This window comes from Giraffa tippelskirchi, chromosome 2, assembly GCF_054371585.1.
Source record: "Giraffa tippelskirchi isolate mGirTip1 chromosome 2, T2T-mGirTip1v1.2.pri, whole genome shotgun sequence".
In the NCBI taxonomy this organism is placed as follows: Eukaryota; Metazoa; Chordata; class Mammalia; order Artiodactyla; family Giraffidae; genus Giraffa; species Giraffa tippelskirchi.
Window position 1 is genome coordinate 23,667,910 of NC_137276.1, and position 27,855 is coordinate 23,695,764.

At 44.2% G+C, this 27,855-nt stretch overlaps 1 protein-coding gene across 9 annotated transcripts in view; it reads left to right on the plus strand.

Moving 5' to 3' along the window:
- LOC145539476 (VPS10 domain-containing receptor SorCS1) overlaps window positions 1–27,855 on the plus strand; it is a 580,892-nt gene that overhangs the window by 522,354 nt on the left and 30,683 nt on the right. For 8 of the 9 annotated variants that reach the window (XM_081573556.1, XM_081573559.1, XM_081573557.1 and 5 more), the window contains 5 exons: window positions 2,791–2,977; window positions 13,416–13,549; window positions 15,779–15,902; window positions 21,128–21,240; window positions 26,158–26,289. In XM_081573556.1, coding sequence (XP_081429682.1) covers window positions 2,791–2,977; window positions 13,416–13,549; window positions 15,779–15,902; window positions 21,128–21,240; window positions 26,158–26,289 — 690 coding nt within the window. Of the gene's footprint in view, window positions 1–2,790; window positions 2,978–13,415; window positions 13,550–15,778; window positions 15,903–19,041; window positions 19,345–21,127; window positions 21,241–26,157; window positions 26,290–27,855 lie in introns of those variants that run through there. The other variant, XM_081573564.1, reaches the window with a different exon arrangement.

Sequence of the window (27,855 nt, forward strand, 5' to 3'; positions counted from 1 at the left end):
CTCCCTGTCCATCACCAACTCCCAGAGTTTACCCAAACTCATGTCCATTGAGTCGGTGATGCCATCCAGCCATCTCTTCCTCTGTCATCCCCTTTTCCTCCTGCCCCCAATCCTCCCCAGCATCAGGGTCTTTTCCAATGAGTCAGCTCTTTGCATCAGGTGGCCAAAGTATTGGAGCTTCAGTTTCAACATCAGTCCTTCCAATGAATACCCAGGACTGATCTCCTTTAGGATGGATTGGTTGGATCTCCTTGCAGTCCAAGGGACTCTCAAGAGTCTTCTCCAACACCACAGTTCAAAAGCATCAATTCTTCGGTGCTCAGCTTTCTTTATAGTCCAACTCTCACATCCATACATGAGCACTGGAAAAAGCATAGCCTTGACTAGATGGACCTTCCATCCTTGTACCTGACCTTACACTCTCAAAGCCTGGCCCCGCTGCTCTAATGGCAGACCTATTGGTGCACTAGCCCAAACGCTGTGTAGCTTCTCCTTTCCCCTGTGATCCAGACGGGGAGCATTGTCAGCAGTGGAGAACCAGGAATGCTATCAAGCAGTCAAACAGTAGACATCCAGGCAGAACTTGGGAGGAGTTTCAAGTAACTGACAAGAGTCTAAGTCCAGGTCCACGGGAGAGTGATGAACACCAGACAGAGAGACCAAGGCAAGGTAGACTCCATCTGAGACAGCCAGAGCTATACTTGTCCCAGTAATATGTGTAGCTGCTCTCTCTCAGCAGATACTGAAGTGGAATCAGCAGAGACAGGAATCTCCCTTCTGTCTTCTTGCAGATGGTAGCCCTACCTCATGGCCACTCTTATCTCCAGAAAGAACCCTGTACCTTTCTTTCCCCCTCTGTCTCTCAACCTCTTTCTTTCTCAGAAACCATATTGCCACTTTCATTCCACAGATAATCTGGTTAACCCTAACTACTTCTGGTATTTCCCTGAGACACTTATCCCCCCTCAAATGTAGTAGATTTTAATGTGGGTTCTTCCTCCGTGCCCAACCTAGGGTTGGCTAGCAGCAGCTCTGTTGAAAATCCAGAAAACGCAGGAGGAAACTGACCAGACGCAGAATGAGACATTGGTCAGTCCAATTTGGTTGTCCAAGTGAATGACAAGTCAGCAAGTGTGGCTGGCATTTGTATTTATTGGTGAAGGGAATTCAGGTAATTGTGCAATGTCTGGGCTTGTGGTTATCTGTTTTGTAATTTTGAATGGAGTACCTTTTTTCCCACCCTAGGGGAGAATTTGTGCCCACGTCCTTGCAGAGGGTTACCTGCCGTGTATGCCCTCACACAGTGCTTGGCTGGGCACAGCTCAGAAGAGCAGATCACGTCGATTCATAGGATTTGAACTGCCTTTCCTTTCCCTGTGAATTAATCTTTTAAATGTCAGCATTTTAAACTTGCCCTTTTCAAAAAGTATGATACCGTATGAACCTTACTTAATCGAAAATACATTTATAGTTCAAAGGTTTTTTGTTTTCTTCCCTCACCCTGTCCCAAATGGAGAAAGCTAACAAAACAGACACACACACACACACACACACACACACACACACACACACACACACACACACACGCACACGCACGCACACACACCAACTTATTAAAGGATGAGTTATCTGTGAGGGATGCTGGGTGTTGTCAGTTTTTCTAAGAAACTTTGTTCTTTAAGAATCTCATCTAATTCCACAAGCTATTTTTTTTAGCAGGTCTGGGATTTTATAAAGCAGACTTTATCTTCTCCTGCCTACTTGTGGGAAATTTAGAATCATATGACTCCAGTCAAGCTTTAAAAGGGATAGAGCAGATCTTTCATAGCTGCATTGTTTTTACAGTCATTCATTTTAGTATCAAATTGTTCAGGTTACTGATTACTCCCGTGTCTTCTATAATAACTCTTTTGAGTTAAGATAGGAAGATACTAATATGCCCATTTCACAGGTTAGGTAACTGAGACCAAAGGAGAGTGCTTGACATGCATGAAGTCATTCAGCTGGTTAATGAAATGACAGGATTCGAGCCCAGAGGAGCTGTCAATGCTTAACCCACCTATAGTGAATGAAATGCAAGTCCAAGGAGATGGGTTCAAGTCTCAAGAGTGCTGCAGCTAACTAGCTGCAGTAACCTTGAGCAAATGGTTAAACCTTCTTTCACTTAAGCTTCCTCATCTGTAAAGTGGACAAACATTGCCTGCTTTTTTCTCCAGACTGAGATTCCATAAAGAATAAAGTAAGATCATTTTGATAGTATAAAACGCTAAAGTATAAAAGAATTAGCCATCATTATCTTAAATATCAATAATAATAGGGCTGAGTCCACTGTCATGTAAGGTGTAAGGCAAAGTGTCCCCTGTCCTACTTCCAACACAGTTAGGGAACCAGAAATAAAGACAGAAATTTGGGGATCCTGGACACATGGGAAGTGACCCTTGACAGTGTCAGGCAGGCTGAACTTTTAAAACTGTGTATGTAAACCTTTTATTCATGTGGATGATCAGACTGGAAACAAAGCCTTCAGAGGAAATGAATATCAAATTGGAGCTAGAATCAAACAATTTTCCATACCTTAGAACTTTTGAGAGTTGGTGCCTTTCAGGTTTGGAGAGTATCCATCTTAGTGAACTGTCTGCCAGGGAATGTCACAGGGATCCCGTCACACAGACACAGGCTCCCAGCTGCAGGACGGAGCCGAGGCTGCCTTGTCCCTGAGTTGGGGCTCTTATAAGCTCCAGCCCTGGAGAAGCAAGCACTGACCCCCCTTCCTCCAACGTTGTCTTTCAGGGTGACGTCCAGAGGACACTCATCCAGGTGGACTTCGGGGATGGCATCGCAGTGTCTTATGTCAACCTCAGCTCCATGGAAGATGGAATCAAACATGTCTATCACAATGTGGGCATTTTCCGAGTGACCGTACAGGTGGACAACAGTCTGGGGTCTGACAGCGCCGTCCTGTACTTACATGTAACTTGTATGTTATTACTGTTGTTGGTTTATGACATATATGACATATTGTGTCCTTTTGAAAATATAATCCAAAAAAATATATATATAATCCAAAATCAGGTGTCTAGAAGAAGCTCCCTAGTTACCTTTTAGTGGGTGAGGAAAGGAGAGGGAGAGAACCAAGTGCAGAGAAAGCAAGAAGAAACCAGGGCGTGACTGAATGATCCGGACTCTGGTTTGCTTCACACTTGCGCTGATTCTGCCTCTTTTATATGCTTCTTAGAGATGCTGCTGGTTGTCTGTGCTGGGCCTGAACAACCTGTTGAGCTGGTTGATTTAATATGAATTTGTGAGGTATTTTGGGTCGGAAATGTTTGAGAACAATCCAAATTATCACAAGTAATGGGATTTCTCCCCATCTGCTTATTCTTCTCTTTCCTTGTTTTATCTCACTGACAATAATCATGTTAGACTTTTGTCTTCCTTTTTTTAAAGTATATTTCCTAGATTTGTTCTGTGATGATTTGGTCTTAGAAAGTGGTATAGAGTGAAAGAGGGTAAACAACGTAAAGGAAACTGCATTAAGAAATAGTTTCAAAAAGTGTTAAAGCTTTATCCCCATTGAGGAATTCAGAGGGTTCCTAATGAAGTGAAGGTAACTCCTAGGCTGTGTTTGGTAAAAAAGGTTTGCTGTGAATGCCTCTTATGCTAGGGAGTATGGTTGTCCCCAAAGAGGCATAGGGGGCCTGCTTGGTTTGCTGGAGAAATGGTTTACTTTCAAACGAAAGTTAGCCTCTATATGAATGGTCCTGTTCAAATTACAAGTTCTAGATCAGGAGTATTAAGGCTGGGCGGTATTTCTTGCCTCTTACCTGACCCTTGCCCACTGAAGCAAACTGGCTACGCCAAGTACCAAGTAGACTCCCTTTGTTAAGCTTCTGTGGTCCACTGGGAGAACAGGACTATTTAGGGGTCCCCGAGAGATTGTTTGGTGCTGAGGTTTCCTGCTCTATCAATCATTCTTGATCCTCATCTCCTGTATACTCAGGACCCAAGTGCTTTGAAGAAACGCACCCATCATTCTTTGTGTTTAAGCAGAGTTCTGCAAGATGCTGCCTGTGCCAATGCCACCTTCCCCTTTCAGCTAATGTTTGTTAGGCTTTTACTATGTGCCAGGGTCTGTGCTAAATCTACTCTTTATGTGTATGACCTTTCTTTTCAGAACAACCCTATCAAGTAGGCACTCCTAGGAAGACTACGTTACAAAGAACCGTGCAGTTCAGAAAGCTTAAGTTGCCCATTCAGGTTGCAGACCTCCTGTCTGTAGGGCCAGGCTTCAGACTCAGTTCTCCCTGCCTCTGGAATCCTAGCCCATGGTCGCTAGGTTATTATAGGTGCCAGCGTAGGCTGGGGGTCAGAGGAAGCCGTCAGCTCTTATTCCCCTCCATGTCTTTGTACATCATCCCAAAGGAATGTGCACATGTAGGTTAGAGGCAGGGCAGTTCTCCAGCTGTTCAACTACACGGGCTCAAACTCCCTTCCTGCTGACTGCCGCTCCTCAGCTGTCCTAGACAGTCTTCCTGGAATTGCTGCTTACTGAGAGGTAATCCTTCTCCATATTTCAGTATTTATAGGGGCACAAGTGATAATATGCTAGCAGTAATCCTAAAATATTTAAAAGCGAAATGAAGTGAAAGTCGCTCAATCACATCAACTCTTTGCGGCCCCATGGACTATACAGCCCATGGAATTCTCCAGGTAAGAATACTGGAGTAGGTAGCCATTCCCTTCTCTAGGAAATCTTCCCGACCCAGGTCTCCTGCATTGCAAGCAGATTCTTTACCAGCTGAGCCACCAGGGAAGCCCAAAATATTTAAAAACTACATCACAAACCTTGGTTAATAGTAACAAAAATAAATCGCCACACAAATGACAGCACATTTGCTGAGAATGGTTGCCTGCCTGGAAGTTATCATTCCACACAGCTTATTCTTTGAGGTTTTGTTAGAGATCTACTCTCCTGAAGAATCACAGTTATTATATTCCATACCCCATATGTGTGTCAAACATCCCTGGACTCTAAGCATGTGTCAATAGTGATTTAAAATTCAGCAGCAGCTTGCCATCTCAGTTTCTCAGGGTCTCCCATAGTCAACCACAGCTCCCTGCCCCGATCTGCCCTGTGGACTCTCCATCTCCCTACATACGATCATATCCCAAAAGGGAAACCTCCCTCTCCTGCTCTGTCCTGGGCTTACTGAATCCTGGGAAGGAAAAGAACAAGTTTGCCTTTGCTCCAGATGAAGGGTTGCAGAAGCCAAGATTTCTGAAAGAAACGAGCTATTGTGTTCACTTGCAATTTCTTTTCGTCTCATTAGCCTGATTGAATGCCTTGAGCGATTTGACCTCAACCTCAGTAGCAGATGATCTGTGATGCAAAGTGTTGTGTTCTGATTCTAATTATATCAGACTCATCTTGGGTCGAGTGATTGAATAAGCAGGACTCATATCAGGAGACTCCTTTCTAAGCCTGGTCTTGGGGATAAAAATTAACTTTTGTACTAATTATATGAAAGCAGGATTATGTTTTAAGTTTCCATGTTCTCACATATATTCAAAAACCACAACATGAGCAGTGCCAGCAGGTTCTAACAACTTCGCTAGGGCTTCTCTCCTAAGGGACCTGTTGTGTTTTACAATATGTATGAACATTTTTTAGGGCTTCCCAGGTACTGCTGGAGGTAAAGAACCTGCCTGCCAATGCAGGAGACATAAGAGACATGGGTATGATCCCTGTGCAGAAAGATTCCCCTGGAGGAGGGCATGGCAACCCATTCCACTATTTTTGCCTGGAGAATTCCGTGGACAGAGGAACCTGGCAGGCTATAGTCCATAGGACTGCAAAGATTTATATACAACTAAAGCGATTTAGCATTCACACATGAACATCTTTGTTTATCCTCACACATCTACCACCATGGGCAACATTTGGCCTTCCTTTCAGATGGTAAAAGCAAAGATTAGAGAAGTACTGTGATTTGACACTATTTTATACTAAGAGGAAGTCATGATGAAATCATAATTGACTTCCATTCCCCCAAATCTGAAATGTGGAGGGTAGCATGGCAGTTTTTAGTGCCACAGTGACAGAAGGGATATATGGCTTTGTAGGAAAAACAGAAGCAAACACTGTACAAGTTGGCACTTGTTAAGTAGAGATGCTGGCCTGAACCCCTGGCCAAGTCACTGCATTTCTTTGAAGCTAGTTTTTCTCCTCCATCACATAAGGAATGCACATCTTATTTCCCGAAGGTTCTATAAAGCATCTTATGCTGTGCCCTGCCAACTGGCCCAGCTTGATTTTCCATTATGATGCAGCAGGTGCATTAGTACTTAGTGGGTTCTGAGCAAAAGCTCAGTTCAGCTCCCCTAGCCTGCCCTCCACCCCTCTCACCTAGTCCTCCTCCCCTGTACACAGGGCTCTTCCTAAAAGCCACACAGCCTGTCTTATACACACATTACCTCTTCTTTCCAGTTCAGAAATATGCTTTGATTCTAAATCAGAGGTTCTTAAGTACTGGTTTGCAAAGGTCATGAGAAGCAAGTGAGGATGATGTTCTTGCTGTAACGTAGGGCTGGGCGGCTCTCTGGGGGCAGCCGGGTAATCTGCTGTATCCTGACAGCCGAGAATCCCTTGGGGAATGCATTCACTGTGCTCTGCTAGCTTGCAAACTAATGAGACCTGGGATGCAGCCAGGGTTGCCTTCAGCTGCATGGGACTGAGAATTTAGAGGACATGCAGATTTCTGTTCAGAAAGCTGCTCTCTCTCAGCCAGTCTTGCATAAAAAAAAATCACTGAAGATTTTGCAAACTTGCAGAATGGGAGGTGAAAAAAAGGTGAGGGGGGTTTCTGATACTTCCTGAACCTCTCTCCTTAACTACTCTGTTACCAAGATGTCCTTTACAGATATCTTTCTGTCCCCAGCTTAGGGTAAAGTGATTAGTTTCTTGAAAAGCTTTGTAGCTTTGTAACTATCACACGGTCATTTTATTGGCCAGAGAATGTCAGACCTAGGCTTTGTAAGATGTGGTTAATGAGCCTCCTGCCCAGGAATCAAATGATAAAAATGTAGTGCCCTGGTCCCCTTCCCAGACCTACCGGACTAGAATTTCTGGAAGTGTGGCATCAACCTGAGAGCTAAATCCTGCACATTTGTATGAACAGATGATGTGTGTGTGTGTGTATATGTATGAATGTATATATATGCAAGAAGGAAGTTATATGAACACACAAATGGACATTCTTCAGGGTCTAAAGTGACAACTGCCTAAAGTGATATACTCTGCCTTCAAAAGCTGAGTATGAGCCTCAAGCCCACTGAAGTTTGAGATACTCTGTTGTAGGATCTTATCTTCACACTTTGAATTTCTTTTGTTTTCTTCTATTAGGTTTTTTTTTTTTTAATGTTTCAGATTTGGTTTAGTTGCTAAGTTGTGTCCCACTCTTGTCCCACAGACTGTAGCCCGCCCGGCTCCTCTGTCCGTGAGATCTCCCAGGCAAAAATACTGGAGTGGGTAACCATTGCTTTCTCCAGGGGATCTTCCCCACCCAGGGATTGGACCTGTGTCTCCTGCATTGGCAGGCAGATTCTTTACCACTGAACCCGCAGGGGGGCCCAACATTTCGGACAAACAGCAATATGATATGTAGGTCTTCAGAACAAACGCTAGAGGCAGGTCAGAGTGGTCAGCACGTGTGCATGTGTGCACACGTGTGGGTGCACACACACACATACACACACACACACAATCACTTACACCCTGTAGCACAGCAAGAGCAAACAAGAGAAGAGAAGGGAAACATTCCTACACAATTTTCCCGGTTCTCCCAGCCGCATTTGAGAAGATTCATAAGAAATAATACATCGCCACCTGCTGTCCATGTTGTGTATTGCATGCACCTGTCCGAGGAAGCGGTATTCGCCAGCTTGTTCCGCTCTCAGCTGAGTGTGCCCCTCCAGGGGTTAGCGTTTCACTGCCAAGGTTCTTTCTGTTAGGGCAGATCCCTCTGTGCAGAAAAGTGAGGGTTGAAAGCTCGGCTTTGAAGCAACAGAAATCAGGTATATTAAACAGATAAAAAACAAGAGGACTTAACTATCTGAGAGCTGAATTCCACACATCTGTATGAACAGATGATGTGTGTGTGTATGTGCGTGCGTGTGTGTGTATGTCTATATATGCAAGATGGAAGTTATACAAACACACATGGACATTCTTCAGCACCTAAAGTACCTGCTGAGGGTCCTGAATGCCAGTTAGACCTTATTTGCTTCTGCTCCTTGCCTCTGTTTCCTGCTATCCCCACACCTGACAGGCTACCTCCTTCTCAAGGTCTTTGCCCGAGCCTTACCCTGGAGCTTTCCAAGGAGATACGTGGTGCACTCATGCATGTTATTCAGGTGCTGGTCAAATGTCATTGCTTCTGAGAGACTTTGCTTGACCACCCATCAAAAATAGCATGCTCTCACTAGCCCTGCTCCTTGCATTCACTGCCTCCCTCAGTAACTCCTAAGTGCCATCAAGGGCCAGGTGTCCCAGCGCCTAGAGTAATGCCTGACACATCATAGCACTCAGAAGCTACTGGGTGACAGGGCGACCATATTTCAGGAGCAAGATTCAACTCTGTCATTAAGAGGACACACAACATTAGCCTTATTTTGACCTTTGGACTTTAAAAAATACTGAATGCTCAAGAGAGACCAAGATGAACCCTTTTAGGATGGAAATGGTTGGTCTCCCTGAGCTTATCTAGTTCTCACATTCTAGCTGATTCATGTAATTCTGATTGGGGAGTCAGGAGGAGTGTCACAGAGGAGGGGACAGATGTCATCAGAAAGGTGTGTAAGTAAGGTCCTCAGGTGGGATAGGGCACCTCCTGGAGCACATCACGTGATGAGGGACGGCAGGAGCCATGCAATAAACAAGAACTTGTGTAACAAGCATGTCCCACTGTCTGCAGCGTGTCTAAGTCATCAGTAAGTAGTGGCTCTTAATAGCTCTTTTGTTAACATGGGTCTTAGCGAGCATTTGTCAGCTGGCCCAGGCTCTGAACTTGAACTGTTTTGGTTCACACCCTGGAGTGGAGGAAGGTGACCTTCCTCTGTTAGTTCATCTCTGCGTGGAGCTGATAATAGTGCCTACTTCATAAGATTATTATGAAGATTAAATGATAACAAGAAGTCATTCACAGAATATGTGGTACATAGCCACGGCTCAGTAAATGCCGCCCTTTTATTATCTCATTGAACAATTCTGACTTATGATCAACTACTTCTTCTCATATGGCTTGTAAACCAGAAAATTAGTTCTGTCCTCCTGATCTCCAAGCCTCTAATCTATAAAGAGAGGAAAACACAGACGAAAGCAGAAACAGGAAATTATGTTTTTGTTCACTTTGTTGTTTAGTCGCTAAGTCGTGTCCAACTCTTGGATACCCTGTTTTGTTCAGTGACCCAGCCAATAATGCAGCACCTGCTATGTCTCAGGACCTGCGCACATCTCTGTGTGTGCTCACTCACTTAGTCGTGCCCGACTCTTTACAGCCACGTGGACTGTAGCCCGCCAGACTCCTCTGTCTATGCAAATTTCTATGTATTTAAAGATAAAGATGAAGGACTCTTCCCTCCAAAAGTTTTCAGCCTGTGTTCTCTATCTCACAAATTTTAGATCTGTGTTGGCTATCATTATTATTATTATTATTATATAATGGAAATTTTTGTTTTGAGCACGTGAGTAACATCACTTTCTAGAAATATCACTCTCACAAGTTGGAGGGTGAGAAGGCACACAGTCATTGCTATACATTGCATGAATGTATAATGTGTACTTATACATATGCAAGAAAGAACTTACACAAACACACACATACATCTTTCTGGGCCTTCAAGGCCAATGTGCTCTATGTCCTAATTATCTCTGAAATCTCATGGTCTTCTACACTTTCCCTCCATTTATTTCTCCATTTCTCACTATTCCTCAAACATGGAGGTCCCCCTCCTCTGAGTCTTTGTACTTGCTCCGCCCTTTCCCTGGATTGTATGTTTTATTCCAAGTGATGGGGCCACCTGGGACTTGGTCTAGCTTATGTATTATTTTTTTAATCTTTATTTATTTAGTTGCGGCATCTTTAGTTGGGATCTTAGTTGTAGCACATGGGATCTAGTTCCCCAGCCAGGGGTCAAACCTGGGCATCCTGCATTGGGAGTGTGGAGTCTTAGCCACTGGACCACCAGGGAAGTCCCCAGTTTATGTGTTATTGAGGGAGGCAGGCTTTGACACACAGAGCAGGAGGATGGATTCGAATGAGGAAAGGTTTAGTTCAGTTCACTTCAGTTCAGTTGCTCAGTTGTGTCTGACTCTTTGTGACCCTATGGACTGCAGCACACCAGGCCTCCCTGTCCATCACCAACTCCTGGAGTTTACTCAAACTCATGTCCTTTGAGTCAGTGACGCCATCCAACCATCTCATCCTTTGTCGTTCCTTCTCCTCCTACCTTCAATCTTTCCCAGCATCAGAGTCTTTTCCAATGAGTTTGTTTTTCACATCAGGTGGCCAAAGTATCGGAGTTTCAGCTTTAGCATCAGTCCTTCCAATGAATATTTAGGACTTATTTCCTTTAGGATGGACTGGTTGGATCTCCTTGCAGTCCAAGGGATTCTCAAGAGTCTTCTCCAACACCACAGTTCAAAAGTATCAATTCTTTGGCATTCAACTTTCTTTGTACTCCAAAGAAATGTATAAAGAAATGTACGACTACTGGAAAAAGCATAGCTTTGACTAGATGGACCTTTGTTGGCAAATTAATGTCTCTGCTTTTTAATATGCTGTCTAGGTTGGTCATAAGTTTTCTTCCAAGGAGCAAGCGTCTTTTAATTTCATGGCTGCAGTCACCATCTGCAGTGATTTAGGAGTGCCAAAATATAAAGTCTGTCACTGTTTCCATTGCTTCCCCATCTATTTGCCATCAAGTGATGGGACCAGATGCCATGATCTCAGTTTTCTGAATGTTGAGTTTTAAGCCAACTTTTTCACTCTCCTCTTTCACTTTCATCGAGAGGCTCTTTAGTTCTTCTTCTCTTTCTGCCATAAGGGTTGTGCCATCTGCATATCTGAAGTTATTGGTATTTCTCCTGGCAATATTGATTCCAGCTTGTGCTTTATTCAGCTCACTGTTTCTCATGATGTATTCTGCATATAAGTTAAATAAGCAGGGTGACAATATACAGCCTTGACATACTCCTTTCCCGATTTGGAACCAGTCTGTTGTTCCATGTCCAATTCTAACTGTTGCTTCCTGACCTGCATACAGATTTCTCAAGAGGCAGGTCAAGTGGTCTGGTATTCCCATCTCTTTGAGAATTTTCCACAGTTTGTTGTGATCCACACAGTCAAAGGCTTTGGTGTAGTCAATAAAGCAAAAGTAGATGTTTTTCTGGAACTCTCTTGCTTTTTCGATGATCCATCGTATGTTGGATCTCTGGTTCCTCTGCCTTTTCTAAAACCAGCTTGAACATCTGAAAGTTCACGGTTCATATACTGTTGAAGCCTGGCTTGGAGAATTTTGAGCATTACTTTGCTAGCATGTGAGATGAGTGCAATTGTGCTGTAGTTTGAGCGCTCTTTGGCATTGCCTTTCTTAGTGATTGGAATGAAAACTGACCTTTTCCAGTCCTGTGGCCACTGATGAGTTTTCCAAATTTGCTGGCATATTGAGTGCAGCACTTTCATAGCATCGTCTTTTAGGATTTGAAATAGCTCAACTGGAATTCCATCACCTCCACTAGCTTTGTTCGTAGTGATGCTTCCTAAGGCCCACTTGACTCTCATTCCATGATGTCTGGCTCTAGGGGAAAGATTAGAGCCTGGAAAATCTGTGAGAGAGTTGTACTGCTCCAGCTGAAACTGGTGTATAGTGTATGAACCAGTGCAGGATGCAAAGAGCTCTGAGAGAGAATTTATGAAATCGAATCAGTGGTTTCCTAAATGGATGTGGGCAGCAAAGAAATAAGGAATCAAGACTGATTTTCTGCTTCTGGTTGTTCCCCTGGATTAACACTGGTGTTATTCATCAAGATTGGAGTATACAAAATGGTGGGGGGTGGAGGAGACAGCGTATTTCTTAGGAATATCTGGCTGTTAATTGAGTCTGGGAGTTTCCAAGGTGGTGCTAGTGGTAAAGAACCCGTCTGCCAATACAGGAATGCAAGAGATGTGAGTTCAGTCCCTGAGTCAGGAAGATCCCCTAGAGGAGAAAATGGCAACCCACTACAGTATTCTTGCCTGGAAAATTCCATGGACAGAGGAGCCTGGCAGATTACAGTCCATAGGGCTGCAAAGAGTCAGACATAACTGAGCACAAATAAATAGCTGAGTCTGGAGTCAAGAAGGTGGTTTTGGAGCCCTAAGCATGTGGTTCATAGTTGAAGGTCAGAGTGTGGATGGTATCCCTCAGCAGAAAAGAAGATAGAGGGATAAAGAGGTCAAAGACTTACTCTAGAAAATGCATCATATGGTCAACTAGAAGAGGAGACAGTGATTAAAGCAGGTGCAAAGGCCTGAGTACCTCTTTCTTTTCCATCTCATGAATACAGGTGGTGGTGGTAGATTTTTGTCATGTTCCCCTCAAGAGAGAATGCAATTTGTCTGATAACAGTGACTTGAAGAGAAAGTCAGGGGTCCTGGGGTAGGTCTAGTGATTCTCCAGGAAAAGGATACTGTTATCTTTGTGGGTTTGTACATCTGACTAAAGTTTCTGGTCCACTGGGCCTCTATAGGTAGAATCATCCTACTTTGCAGCTGAGTGCATCCTGAGAACCTGAGGACCACCAAGCTCTCTCTCTGCCCCCTCATGCCTGTCTTTGTCCTGGACAAGCTCAGCTCAGCCCTGTGCTTACCTAACCGGGAGGCTACACAGACGCTCACGTAAACACAGTTACACACATACACATTTGCATACACTCACATGCATCTTTAAAATCCAATAAAGAATACAAAATAATTACATGTAGAATGTTTTGGGGATTTGTATAATAGCCATCCCCAAACCCCACCAAACATGGATTCTCGGAGGTTTCTTGGAAACACTTTGCATCTCCCTGTGAAATCTCATACTATTCCTGTTCCTTTAAGGACTTCATCGATCACTTGTAAGTTTTTAAGCTTTTACACAGAAATAACTCAGGATTTAGACCTGGAAGAAATATCTGTAAATGGAAAGGATGGAGATACAATTGTTCCCAACATATCCCTTTCCCCTAGAGAGGGATGGCACCTGAGCACTTCCTTCCGGGAACACGGCTGATGTTTCGGAGGCTTCCGGAAGGAATGTGGATTCAGAGCAGGGAAGGCAAAGCAGAGAGAGCTCTTCCCTCTCCATGCCTCCTCTCTCCTCTTGTGCCTTAGGTCCCCTGGAGCATGTACACCTGTCTCTTCCCTTTGTCACCACGAAGAACAAAGAGGTCAACGCAACCGCTGTGCTGTGGCCCAGCCAAGTGGGCACCCTCACCTATGTGTGGTGGTACGGGAACAACACTGAGGTGAGTTGGCTTTCTGTGCAGGGTCTGTGTGGCTCCTCCTGAAGCAATAAAGGGAAAGAAGTGACTTATGTGACTCAAGAGTCCAGGGGTTGTGGCAGCCTCGGGAATGGCAGGCTGAGTGCCTCAATCATCTCTTCAGTGTGTCTCTGTCTCTCTCACGCCTACACCCCTACCTCTTACCCCTGCCTTCCTGCGAGTCAGTGTTCTTCTCCACATGGGCTTTACTCTGCAGTGACCCTCAGCAGCAGCCTGAGCTTTATGTTGTCACAGCTCAGCGGAGCAAATGATCCATCTTTCCCAAAATTCTAACAGAAGTCCTGCAACAGAGTAATAATATTGGCCAAGCCTTGATCATGGTGCTGGGGGCAGAAACAGAGCTTTTGAAGTCAACCTTCCTAGATCCATCTAGATCAAGAGAAGGGAGGCAATGGCCCTCTAAAGGAGAAGAGACCAGTGGACACCAGACAGACAAGAGCCACAGATGTCTGTGCAGCCCGCCCCTCGTCCTTGTCCTCCATTCTGGATCAGACATGGCCCCTCCCCCTTCCCTATGGCCCCTCCAGCCCATGACCTGCCAGCCTGGATCAGAAATGGCCCCTTCTCTAGCTCAGCTTCCTGCTTTATGTTTCCTCCAAACACTCCCTGTGATCCAAAGTCAGCAGCAAGTTCAAAACCAGTGGAGACCTTAGACCTCATGTACCCTGAGTCCTTCGTTTTACCCATGAGAAAAGTGAGGAGGACACAGATGAACTGGCTTCCTCCAGTCTCACTCAGCTGCTTCATGCAGATACAAGGCCTTCTCATGCCTGCCTGGGTTTCTCTTCCCCTCACACTAGGCTGCATGCTCTGATTCAGTTTGGAGCATACTCCATCCTCAGAAATTAAAATTTGCTTGCAAATGTCAGTGAAGGCAGCAGAACTCAGGCCTAGCAGCATCCTCCCCAGAGGACCCCAGACCAATGGCTCTGAATGGAGAGCTTCATCTTCTTCCAGAAGAGGTGCTGTCGCTTATAACTTTGCTCTTCAAATGCAATGCATCTTGTGTGAATACAAATCTCTTTCTACCCCAGAGCTGAGTGCTGGCTTTAACTGGAGCCATAATTTCACACAAGCCCAGGGAGGAAACCTCTCCTGTCACCAGACCTGTGTTCCTGACAGTCAAAAGAATCTCTCACCTTGCCTGCTGACATAAATCAGCTGAAAAGAAGCCCTTTTTTATTTCTTCTGAAACTGTACATGCAAATTGGGTCCAGATTGGGCCCACTATCCACAGGAGAAGAGAAATCTGTGTTACTTGCTTGAATGCTAGTACTAGGAGGTGAAACCATTAAATAACTTACTTGCTTCTTCTTCTTTTTTTAAGCTTTTAGCAGAAAACTAAATTCTCAACAGATTCTGTCAAGCAGACTTCTTATGCTGGGCTTTAGTCTACCTTCTGCTACACAGGGAGTTAAACGAATTTTGATTTTTAAATTAATTAAAGAAAAGACAGGAAAGAACTGTTTGTGGGGAGTGAGTGGATGGAGGTCAGGAGGCTAATAATCCTTCCCCCCAGGACCCTGGTGTCCAGTTGCATTATAGGAACTGCTCCAAGTCTTTTTTTTTTTTTGAGTCCTCAAACCACGTTCCAATTAGTACTTGTTTCCATAGCAGTTCCTTCCAGGAAATCGCTGATGGGGCTTCTCAGAGCAAACCAAGCCACCCAAGGCCAACACCTGTCTAACTAGTGTAGTTTTGGTATGCATGGTCGCTGTGTTCCATTGTAGTTTTATATAAGCAGGGTACCCTGGGGAGAAGTACTGGCAGCTTACACACTTTCAGTGACTATGACTTAAATCTGGATTAATATGAGCCCCTTCTTTTGGCCTGATTTTAATGTTGCCTTGGATTAAGGGATCTGCTTGATGAGTAGGTTATCAACAGAGAGACACCCCACCAGCAGGCAAGGCCTATTGATCTCCCCAGTCCTGAATCAGGATGGTAGCAGAAGAGAGGTGTCAGATTCACAAGGAATGAGCAGAGTTTCTTGGGGGTCATATCTCTTTGGGGTAGTCCCTTTCTGGACTGGACTCGAGGTGATAGGGAGGCATAGGTGAAGTCAGTCACACAGTGGGTGCCCCAGAAAGAGCCTCCGCTAATTTAAGGAGCTTGTTGGTGGTTCAGAGTTGGTGCCTATCTTGGATGTAACTGACGGTCTCTCCCTTCACTCTGTGTCCTCATTTGCTTTAGCCCCTGATCACCTTGGAAGGAAGCATAGCATTCAAGTTCACTTCTGAAGGGATGAACACCATCACAGTGCAGGTCTCAGCTGGGAATGCCATCCTGCAAGACACGAAGACCATCGCGGTGTACGGTGAGCGGTCCATCTGCTGATCCATCACCGCCCTCATCCATCACTCAGATGAGGTGGTTTGGTACCTTGGCACCAGAGGCCATGCTGGCTTATGAATCTACCCAGAGAACAGAGGGCAGTGGTTGAGAAAGAGCTGAGTCAAGTCTCATCTCCTCTTTTGAGGAAGGTGTGGTTCACCAGCAAAGTAGGGATCACAAAACCCCAAGATGGTTTGTTGTCTTTTTTTTTTGGAACTGGCTCTGGTGCCCATAGAGTAACTGTACACTCACCTACTTTAGGTAGAAGAGAGTGAATTTCATTATGTGGAAGGCTGATTCTCTCCATTTGATATTTTTGTGATGTTTAAAGATTTAAAACCCATTATAAAACAAAATGGTTAATATTCAGCCTTTATTTTTTTAAGTTCAAGCTCAGAGTCTTGATCATTAAGAAGAATCCGCTAATGTCTAAATACTCTGAAAAATCTCTTCCACAAATATGTATCATTTAGAAATCACTCTACCGGTTTAGAAGCAAGGGAGGGGTCATAACAAGTACATGTGGTGCATCATCGTGGGCAGAATATTAGTTTGAACAAACAGCTGTACAGAACACTCTTGTCATCAGTTGGGGAAACTGAATGTGGTCAGGGTATCACATGGAATGAAAATTTACTGAAATGGAAAGGTGGAATCCTTGATGGAAGATGAGATTAAAAAAAAAAAAGCAGTTTATACAAATTGATTTCATTTTGGTAATTTTTTTTTTCTGCAGAAAGATAGTCAGATGGATCTGCACTAAGTGCTTTAGTAGATGGTAAAAATATGAACTTTTCTTGTTAATATGAAAATGGTACTAATGCATCCCAGAAAATCAAAATTTAAAGAGCAGGAATTTAAAAGGAAATCGATAGGGAAATAAATGCTGTGCAGAGAGAGCAAAAGGGAGGGTCGAGCGAGGGAGGGAAAGCGAGATGAGAGACTGAGACAGAGACACGTGAACTCATGGTCCAAGTAGTATCAATTGCCCCAGTTCTAGAATTAATTGATTCTGATGCAGGTTCTGTTTTTCATTTCTCATTTTGACAACTGACCTTCAAATTCAGAAAGCAGTTTGTAAGCAACTTTGAACACGTCTGAGGACACTGTTCCTCCTCGCATGGCCGCCTGTTAGATTTCATAGCGTTTCCTCCCTCACCCAGCCCCCGAAGAGGTTTGAGAAGCCCCAGTAGTAAGTGAAAGTTAACCAGGGCTGTGGTTTGCCTCCAAGGTCCCATCAGTGAGGAGACCTCTTAGCTGAGTGGCCCGAATGGAGGAGAGCTTTTGTTTCTCTTTCCTCTCCATCTCCTTTCTATGCTCTGGGAATGCATCTAGTTGTCATAACAATCCTAATATAGGGTAGCCGATATGATTAACTCATTTTTTTCTGAGAGGTAAATAACTTGCTCTAGCTAGTAAGTGGTGGAGCTGGACTTCCAACCATCAAGACCCAGGGCCCGTGCTCTGCAATTACCCTGCTGGCTGGCTCTCTTTCTTTTCTATCCAATGCTCTCTTTCTTTCGTCCCTCCCTCTGGGATGTCACCTGTGTCACTAATGGGCACTGACCCATTAGTCCAACAGCTACCTCCTCATTAGAACCACAGACAGAACTTGGACTTGTCTGGTCCAACCCGTTAGTACAGCGTTAGGAAATTGTGGTCCCCAAATGGAAAGTTACTGGCTTAAAGTCATTCCCCTATTCACTAACAGGTTGAATAATAATGATGATGGTTGGTAGTGGTAAAAATTAACATTGATGCATCTTTTACTGGTGTTTATTCTAAGCATTGGATATATATGATCTGTTTTATTGAATCCTATAAACAGGCTTATCAGAAATATGCTATGATTATCCCTCTTCTACAAGTTAAAAAATGTAAGTATAGTAGCCAGAGCATAAGAATTCTGAATCTGGAGGGAATATTTCTCTTGATGACTACCTTCTATCCTTTGCTATGCTTAGTTCTTCCTCTTCCTAAAAATCCCTTGAAAAGCATCATTCCAGAGTGGGTCATTCTCCATCAAATGGGTTCTCTTCATTAAAAGGGATATCTTGACTAAAAGCTTGAACAGGAAAAGTGCTCCCAACTTCCTGTAGCCAAATTCCCGAGTGTTTCGGCATCCTTAATCATCTTTGGTCAGATGGATTGTCCAGGGTTTCACATGTATAACTAGAAAATTCTAATGACATATGTGACCTATTAAAAGGAAATTGCATCACAGGAAATTAAATAGGCAAGACTGAACTCAACAGAAACAAAAGGCAGGGAGAGTTTTAAGCTCTGGGATAAGGGCTGGAGGACTCAGGGGGATTGGATTATCTCTGTGATTAGAACTCAAGGGTTTACTTAGGAAACTTGGTTCCTACCCTCCCAAAGGTGGAGTGCTATCTTTCTTGATGATACCATTTCAAAGGCCTTGAGAAAGGCCTTCCTGGTTGCAGAAGATTTACATCTCAAAAGTTCAGAGAAAGAATTTATAATAGCAAGTTTCTAAATGAGATGCTCCAAGAAAGGGGAGGTCAGAGTGTGAAGTCTGGAAGAAACCTGTTCAAGTTTAATTAAGCTTTGGGGAAATTTAAGATCATTATGGTCAGACTGAAGGAGGTATCATATTTGGGAAGCTGGCAGAGGAAAGACTGCCTACCCAAAGACATACAGTAGACTGTAGGAAAGAAAATTTAGTTTGCATGGTTTTCCTTCCTTTGCTTCAGGGCTCAAGTTTGCCCTTAAATACAACAGAGAAAATGTAAATGTGTAGAATTCATCTCTCCAGCAGCTGCAAAAAGTGCATATATTATTGACGTTTACCCTTTTCAGTCCTCCCACATGCATCCCCTATTTGTTGAATAAACTTAAAGATAACGTTTCCCTGCCCTGCTGTTTAGCATGCTAAGTAATTATAGAGGGAGCTGCACCATTTTTCTCATCCGTGTTTCTTTATTAAGATAAATATCTTCTTTTGAGATGAAGTCTCCACAGTTTGGTTAAGAGGTTCGAGGAAAGTGAAAATGACAAGCACGTACATCTTCAAAGGGAAAAGTTAGGACCCAGCGGGTCGTTCCTTGGCACTGCCATTTCCCATGCTGCTAATTAATATGCATTTCCTTCTTCTCCATCAGAACTGAAGTGGGAATGTTCACCCAGGTGACCAGTGACTCATAAAATAGTCAAACTTTGAAAAATGCATCTTTGGAATAAGCTGACTGCCTTAAATGCAGTCCTGATCGTGTGCAAGTCTTCAACGCCTGCTCCTGAGAAGTCGTTAACAGTGTTAGGAAAAGCACGCGTGGGTTTTTGAGTTTCCTGAACGTGCCATTGGTGTGGCCGGTGTTGCTGAGCCCCTCCTGAAATACGAGAACATGATCAAAACAAGAAAGAAATATTTGTTGTATAATAAATACATAAACTACAGAGAGCTGCCACTGATGTTCATGCATTCATTTATTCAACACAAATGTATTAATTAAGTGACTCCTGGCCACTGAAACCCTACCGTGAACTGGGCACTGCCCCAAAGGGCCAGGAACACTGTGCCCCCACCCTCACTGAACTAACATTCCTGTGTGGGAGACAGACAACAAAAACATTTATTTATTTAAAGCTTGTTTTGGAGTATAGTTGATTTACAGTATTGTGTTAGTTTCAGGTGTACAGCAAAGTAAATCAATTATACATATACATAAATCCACTCTTTTTTTCGGTTCTTTTCCCATATAGGCCATTACAGAGTATTGAGTAGAGTTCCCTGTGCTATGCAGTAGGTTCCTTATTAGTTATCTATTTTATATACAGTAGTGTGTATATGTCAATCCCCATCTCCCAATTTGTCCCTCCCCCCTTATCCCCCCAAACAAAATAATTTAAACAGTAAGAAGTTTGGTGAAGACAAATAGGGTCACATGATGAAAGGTATTAGCGTTGGTGAAAGGAAGGATACCTGAGGTTGCTGGAGGAAGGGCTCCTCCCAGGAGAGATTTAAGGCTGAAAAGGAGCTGAGCAGGCTATCATCTGGGGAAGTAGAGGCATGGTAACCTGAGAAGGAACTTAGCAGACTGAGGAACATGGGGAAGGATGGTGTCATGGAATGCAGGGCAGCCCGCAGGACATGTTGCAAGAGACAAAGTCGTTGCTGGTTTGTGTGGCACTGTGAAGGCCATGATATGAATCTGAATTTATTCTAAGTGCAGTGTGGAACCTCCCGCATATTTCAGGGGAGCAGTGTGATCTGAGTATATTGTGTGATAAGACCCCCTCAGGGCTGTGCTCTGAAACCTATCACCATGTTAGGACCAAGGCTGCACCATCCAGCCAGTGACTGAATGCAGTAGGAATACTAAGGTGAACCCATTCCTGGGACACAGGGCTCCTCTGGCTGACTTCAGCTCATAGATCTCCCATCAGTCTTGCTGAACCTTCCTCCCCCTCTTGCACTGTGTCATATATGCAGTGTGGTCTGACGGTGCTCCAAGATCCTCTGGTTTCCTCCCCGTATTCTGTTATAGACAATTCTCCTCACAAAATCATCGCCTTTATAATTTCATCTACTTCCTGGAGGACCAAGATTAACTTAGAGGCAACTGTGACAACTAGCAAAATCCTTGAAATAAAGAGCTGAAAATTCCTTTCAATGAAATTCCCATGCAAACAAAATTTAGCAATAAAGTGACTATGATGAGTTTTATAATTATATAATCATATAATATGATTATTATATAATGATAATGAAAGTATGTGCAGAGCACAGCTGTACCATAAAAAAGAAAAGTAAAACATGGTGGGCAGAGTATTAAGTCAGTATTAACTCAGAACACAAACTAGAGCTTGATTGTTGCATGCGTGGAAGATGGGAAGAGGGGACCATTCTGGGAAAGGGGCTGTGTGTTCAAAGGCCCAGGGGCAGAAACCTGTGATGCAGTCAGAGTGCTCCAGGGGTGTGCATTTAGTGTCCAGAAGCACAAGGCTAGAACTGGGGACAATGCACAAAGCTGTGGAGTGAAGCATGGGTCACAGACTAAAGCTTTGGCCTGGAAAAGAAGCTCGGAAGTAAGAGGGATGGGATGTTGACCTTGCCTTCTAGTAAGGTCTCTCTGGTGAATGTGGAGGACAAGGATCCTGCATTAGGGCTTTGCATAAAATAGAAAGTATAACAGACTTCCTGAGAGGCCGATCTGACTTATAGTAACCCCTCTACTCTGGTGTCCACAGAGGAATTCCGATCTCTTCGCCTGTCCTTTTCTCCAAACCTGGACGATTACAACCCGGACATCCCTGAGTGGAGGAGAGACGTCAGCCGAGTCATCAAAAAGGCCTTGGTGGAGGTGAGTGTAGCCAGCTCCTCTGGCCCAGGCCCTTTCCCTGTGTGCCCTTGTCCTTCAAGGAGAGGGGACCCTTGCACTAAGAAATGGTAGGAAAGAGCCAGAGGCCAGGGGAAGTGGGTGTCATCAGTCTGATACCTGCAAAGCTGAGCCCCCCATGTGCAGACATGTCACAGGTGCCATGGGGGACAGGAAATTGAATAACCATGGGGTCCTTACCCTTAATATTCTGCTTAGAGAAGACCATGGAAATACGTGACAGTCATATGGCAGAATTCACAGTTAGCTGTCAGTACATGTAAAATAGCTACTGGGCATAATACTGAAAGGCATAGAGTGAATACCGTTAGTAAGCGCAGCCTGGGTTCCAGCCCCGTGAATGGCCAGCACAACAGCACAGTGAGTACCCAGCACAGGAATGTAGTCATCTTACTATGTCCCGGTTCTTTTTAACAGCATTCCTTTCCCACAACAGCCCCAAGAGCAAAATATTATTGTCTTTATTTGTTGATTAAGCAATTGAGTTTCAGAGAAGTTAAATAACTTGTCTAAAGTCTCATAGCTAATAAGTGACAAAGCTACAAAATTAAAGTGAAGGATCTGAATCCGATGTCTGGGTTTTTTCATATGAAGCACAGCCCCTTCTGGTTCCTGGGAGGGTAACAAGGTGGTGTGGTTCATCCCCTTCTGAACAAATGTCACCCACAATTTAACAAGACATCTTCTAGGCACATTCCACCTGCATACTCCACTTTCATAAACAATCAGAAGAAATGGAATATCTGCTCATATAGCTGCTTGGGTTTATTGCACAAACCCAGAAAATCAGAAATGACTTTTCCCTAAGGTCTACTCTTTGTTGTTATTCTCCAGTCGCTCAGTTGTGTCTGACTCTCTGTGACCCCATGGACTGCAGCATGCCAGGCTTCCCTGTCCTTTACTATGGACAAAGTCAAAGTTTGCTCTAAGTCGTGTCCCTTGAGTCGAAGATGCCATCCAACAATCTCATCCTCCATTGCTCCGTTCTCCTCCTGCCCTCAATCTTTCCCAGCATCGGGGTCTTTTCTTTGGTCGACTCTTTTCATCAGGTCAATACTTCGCATCAGGTGGCCAAAGTATTAGAGCTTCAGCTTCAGCATCAGTCCTTCCAATGAATATTCAGGACTGATTTCCTTTAGAATTGACTGAGTTGATTTCCTTAGGGTCCAAGGGACTCTCAGGAGTCTTCTTCAGCACCACAGATTAAAAGCATTAATTGAAAACATCAATTCTTTGGTGCTCAGCCTTCTTTATGGTCCAACTTTCACATCCATACATGACTACTGAAAAAACCATAGCTTTGATTAGCTGGACCTTTGTCAGCAAAGTGACGTCTCTATTTTCTAATATGCTGTCTAGGTTTGTCATAGCTTTCTTCCAAGGAGCAAGCATCTTGTAATTTCATGAATGCTATCACCATCTGCAGTGATTTTGGCGCCCAAGAAAATAAGGTCTACTCTTAGCCTAAAAGAAAAGTCAACTTAAGATTAGTTATACATTCTCTCCTGCACCTGACACATGGTGCTTCATGACAGAAAGGGATGAGGAGAGTTAAAGACACTCAGATAACCCCTGCTCAGAAAACTGATCTCAGATTCGGCCTTTTGGCAAAGAGCTGATGTTCCCAATAATCATACCATTGTCTTTGTGGATATTCACTTAGCACTTTAAAAATTCCAGAAACTCTTCTCAGTGTTTTGCATTTTTAGACACATATAATCACAAAAAAGAAACCTAGCTTATGATGTAGAAATGGATAGTATGATTATCCCCATTTTACAGGTGAATAGAGGCAAATAACTTGCCCAAGGTTGTACAGTTTAAAATCAGGCTCTGGAGTTAGACCTCAAGGTTTAAATCTTGATCAAGTAGTTCTCTACCCACTCCACTCCGCCGCTGTCCTTCACCTTGTCAAATGGAGAGACAAGAGTGATTGGAATAGTGGGATGGAGAAAGGTTATTTTCTGTGCCTCTGGGTAAATGCCATCTCACCTTTGTCTTTCTTAACAACTCTGAGCATCTATGACATTGTCGGTGGCTAAACATTATGGCCACCAGGGGGCGAAGCTACCAAACCACAGGCCCCTTTATCTTTGGAGCTGCCTGTCACTTGTGTGACAACTGGTTTCTCTTCTCTGCTGTCTAGAGAGATGACTTATAGCCTTCAGTGAACCCACAGCCCACCTCCTTCAGGGATCTGTGTCCCTGTAGATATCCTAGGCAGCTGTCCAACACCCCCAGGTGACTTATCAACCAACCATTAGTTCAGCAGTGATGTTTTCCAGGCTGGTTTCGCTTCACATTAATTGTAAGGGGATTGGATGCTCTGGGCTGCCACTCTTCCACCAGCTGTCCACTAGGTTAGATATGACTGCTTATTAATATTTCTAGGCCGCTGCAGAGCATAATCAGCTAAATGCAGAACAAACAGGTTGGCTCCACATCCCTCAGGATAAGGGGAGATGGGGTAGAGGGAGTTTTGAAGACTCCTTGGTTACCTAATCCTAAGAGGCAGCTGAACCAGCCCTGGTTCCTAGCTCCCCACCATGGCTTTGAGATCAGTAAATATTCTCAGCCACTTCCTTAAGTCCTAAAGAACACACCCTATTGCCAGGTGTCCCCTCATAAGCTCTATAACAAGCTCAACTGGATGTCAACTTATTTGTAGTTTTCTTCCTATTCATTCTCTGATGAAATTCAATATGTAAATCAGTTGCCTTTTTCCTCATCAACTGGGATTTTTCTATTGATATTTTGCAATGGAATCTTTAATTGAAAGTCCTTCAATAAACATTGTCAATGATAAGGATAAGTTTAGACATAATATTTGAGTTTAGCATCCTGGAGGGCTATAAAACAGTGTGATACCAGCTGGGACAGGAGCTGTTTTGTGTGTCAGGAGAAAGAAGGCAGGAGAGCCCTGGTTAAGGACAGAGGCATCATGGTCAGACCAAGGTTCCACACTGAGTGTCACCACTTGTTACGTAGATGGCATTGAGCCACTGTTGAGCTTTGCTCCGTCTACTCTCTGTCCCGTAGCAGGAATAGGGGTGTACCATCCAGATTCCCCTTATGGGAGATACAGTTTCCTTAGCTGCTGGGAGAGTGTGGGCAGAGGATTCAGCTGTCTCCCCCCCCACGTTATGTCCTTTTCTGAGTGGCTCGTGTCCAGTGATGCCCTCAGCTCAACCTCACGCAAATCTGAAGGGCCATTCTCTTTCCCTGCAAGGTCGTCTGAAGCTGTTGACCTTTATCTTAGCTCAGCTTCTCCCTCTACCCATTCTTGCTTCCTTGCATTCAGTCCTATAGCTGTTGATTCTAAGAATGTCCACTAATAAACACCCTACATGCTAAGCTCAGAGCCAGCTTCCTGGGGACTTGCAATCTGTGTCTTCACCTGCACAGAGAGGTATAGTAATACTTGCTTCAAAGAGTGCTTGTGGGAGATTGCATTACATTATATGAAGAAGTTCTTAGGACAGTGCCAGACACATGATAAAGATCCAGTAAATGGAATTTCTTACTACTTTGAGAAAGATATAAAGGCAGGTTTCAGAACCCAACTATCACCTAGCTGGAAATCATGAACAATATACTGAAATGAGTGGACTTTATGTTGTCCTAGAACTTCATGATGTTCTAGCACCAATTGTATAGGAAAGACATTCAGGGGAGATACACAGAAATATTTCGAGGAAAAGGCTGGATGTTGAGAAATTGTAGATGAGTCTATTCAGTTAAGCATAAGATGACTGTGTGAGCTGTGGATAATTAGTGTAGGAAGGAAAGGTGGGACCATATTGCTGAAGGCTTTGAATGTATATCTAATCCAGTTGGCAGTGGTAATTTGTGCATGAATTTGGATGGGGACACATAATCTGAGTTAGACAGTGGGATAAATATTGAAGTATTGATAGTAGTCTGTTTCCTGGAGATGGGGAGGCTGTTGTAAAGCTTGAGGGGAGAGAACACAGAGGCTGAATGGAGATATTAACAAGGCAGGGGTGGGGAGAATTTAAATAGGAAGGAACCAATAGGATCACTTGTCAAGATCTCATAGACTGATTAGATAGGATGTGGAAAGGAGAGTATGGTGTCATAGATGAGATAAGGCTTCCTGCTGGGGTATTTGGGAAAAGAGTGCCTCCATTCATCCACATGCAGAGTGAAGATTTTGGGGTAATTGTGAGGAGTTCTTGTATAACAACCAAATGACTGGATGCTGCAGAGAAAAGCCGAAATTGTTGCCAACTGAATTCTAGAACCATCTAGAAAGTAGGCTCAGTAAAGAGGAAGTTTTTGAGTGATGTGCATGATTCTAATAGAAGATTGAAGGATAGCAGGGGGAAGGGCTAAGAGAGCTTCCTAGAACAGACTGATCACTAGGGTCGGATGGTGTGGAGAGCTCAACAGATACCTGGAGGCTGTGGTCTGGGACGTGCTATTAGGTTAGGTGATAGAGGTATGCCTGGTGGATTTGGAGAGACCGCTAGTGCTTGAGGAAGGAGGAAGCTAGGTTAGAAAGTGTTATAGCTCCAGGGGCAGAAGATAAGGCTCAGTGACGGCCTTCTCACTGACAGGGTCCACTTACTTTTACAAGGCAGATGCTACCATTATGCCACTTTTTAAGTTGAGGGGATGCAAAGTGTTTAAGGTCTCATGGGGACAGAGCGGGGAACCAGACCTCAGAGTCTGGCTTGAACCCAGTTCTGGCCCTTGCATCCCTCCCCAACAGGTGCACCCAGGACCCTGCTTTCACACCCCATCCCCACACCCGTGTGCCTTCTTACTGCTCCACCCCCCAGCTCCCCACTGGAAACATGGTTCCTTCTCATCGGCTCTCCCCCAGGACTCACGTGTGCCTCTGTGTCTCTCCCTCAGGCCACCGGGGTTCCGGGCCAGCACCTCTTAGTGGCAGTGCTCCCTGGCCTGCCCACCGCTGCCGAGCTCTTTGTCTTACCCCATCAGGATCCCACAGGAGAAAACAAAAGGTCGGCCGAGGACCTGGAGCAGGTGAGTCCCCAGGTGACATGTCAGAGTCTCCCTCTCTGAGCCACGACCCTGCTAGTGCCTGACCATGACAGCAGCTCTGGGGGTCCCCACTTGGGAGTGAGGGCTCCAGCTGCCTGTGGACGCTTCCACTTTCCCATCCTCCCTAAAGAAACGTAATCTGGAGATTTAACTACAGCATCACCAGAAACACATGCAAGAGTATGTATTGTCAGCCGTGGCTAAACCACTCAGGGTATATCCATCTACAGTGTTTACAATAGACAAGATAAATCTGTGTACTGACATGGCAAACTGTCCAAGGTATTAGGTGGCAGGAAAAACTCAAGAGGCTGAACAATGCGTTGAAGTCGAATCGATTTATGTTGCTTCACATACTTGCATCATGAGAATCAAAGTGAAAGTGAAGTCACTCAGTTGTGTCTGGCTCTTTGCGACCCTATGGACTGTAGCCCTCCAGGCTCCTCTGGCCATGGGATTTTCCCGGCAAGAATACTGGAATGGGTTGCCACTTTCTTCTCCAGGGGATCTTCCTGACCCAGGGATCGAACTCAGGTCTCCCGCATTGCAGGCAGACTCTTCACCCTCTGAGCCACCACAGAATCCCTGAGAATCAAATGGCATACCTTTTTAAAAAGGCACAACTTTTGTACAAATCATGAGTCCTCTTTATCACCACCAGTCTACGATGATTTGAGTTTATAACGAATGAGTAGTGTTGACTCCAAGTACCTCCCCTGGCTATATGGGATTTGTTTTCCTCATCTCCACCACCTCTGGAGTATTAGAGTGTGTGTGTGTGTGTGTGTGTGTGTGTGTGTGTGTGTGTGTGTGAGGTTCTCTCTCTTCTGCTCCCTTAGATCTTTTTTCTCTCATTCTTCCTTTTAACTTCAGATTATCCATCTCTGTAGTGAGGATTGGGCTTCCCAGGTGGTGCTAATGGTAATGAACCTGCCTGCCAATGCAAGTAGATGTAAGAGACATGGATTCGATCCCTGGGTTGGGAAGATCCCCCAGAGGAGGGCAACCCACTCCAGTATTCTTGGCTAGAAAATCCCATGGACAGAGGAGCTTTGGTGGGCTATGATCCATATGGTCACCGAGAGTCAGACACGACTGAACCAACTTCACACGCCCTCATAGTGAGGATTATTACTATGGTGATGTCATTATTGTTGTTCTTATTCTTCACTCAGTCAGTTAAAATGATCAGTCTTGGTCTGGTCACCCTGTTGGAAACTATATGACTTTGGTCTCTCAATGCTCTCTGACAGATATATTAAAAACAGGATTCCTCTGAGACTAAGTAAATATTACCTTTTTCTCCTTTTAGTATTTGGAGCTTTTCAGTTTACTTAGAATTAACTCATAATCTAGTCCCTTGATCTCTAGTCTCCAAGATAACTTGAGAAACCTCTATCACAGCCTTGTTAACAACAACCCCAAATTACAACCTGGCCCACCTCCTAGTACACACCCACCTTTCAACAGTCGCTTTCTCAGTTGGCAGAAGACTCATGTCTATATTTTTTTTTTCACGTGCAAATAACAAATAACAGCTGTCAAGGA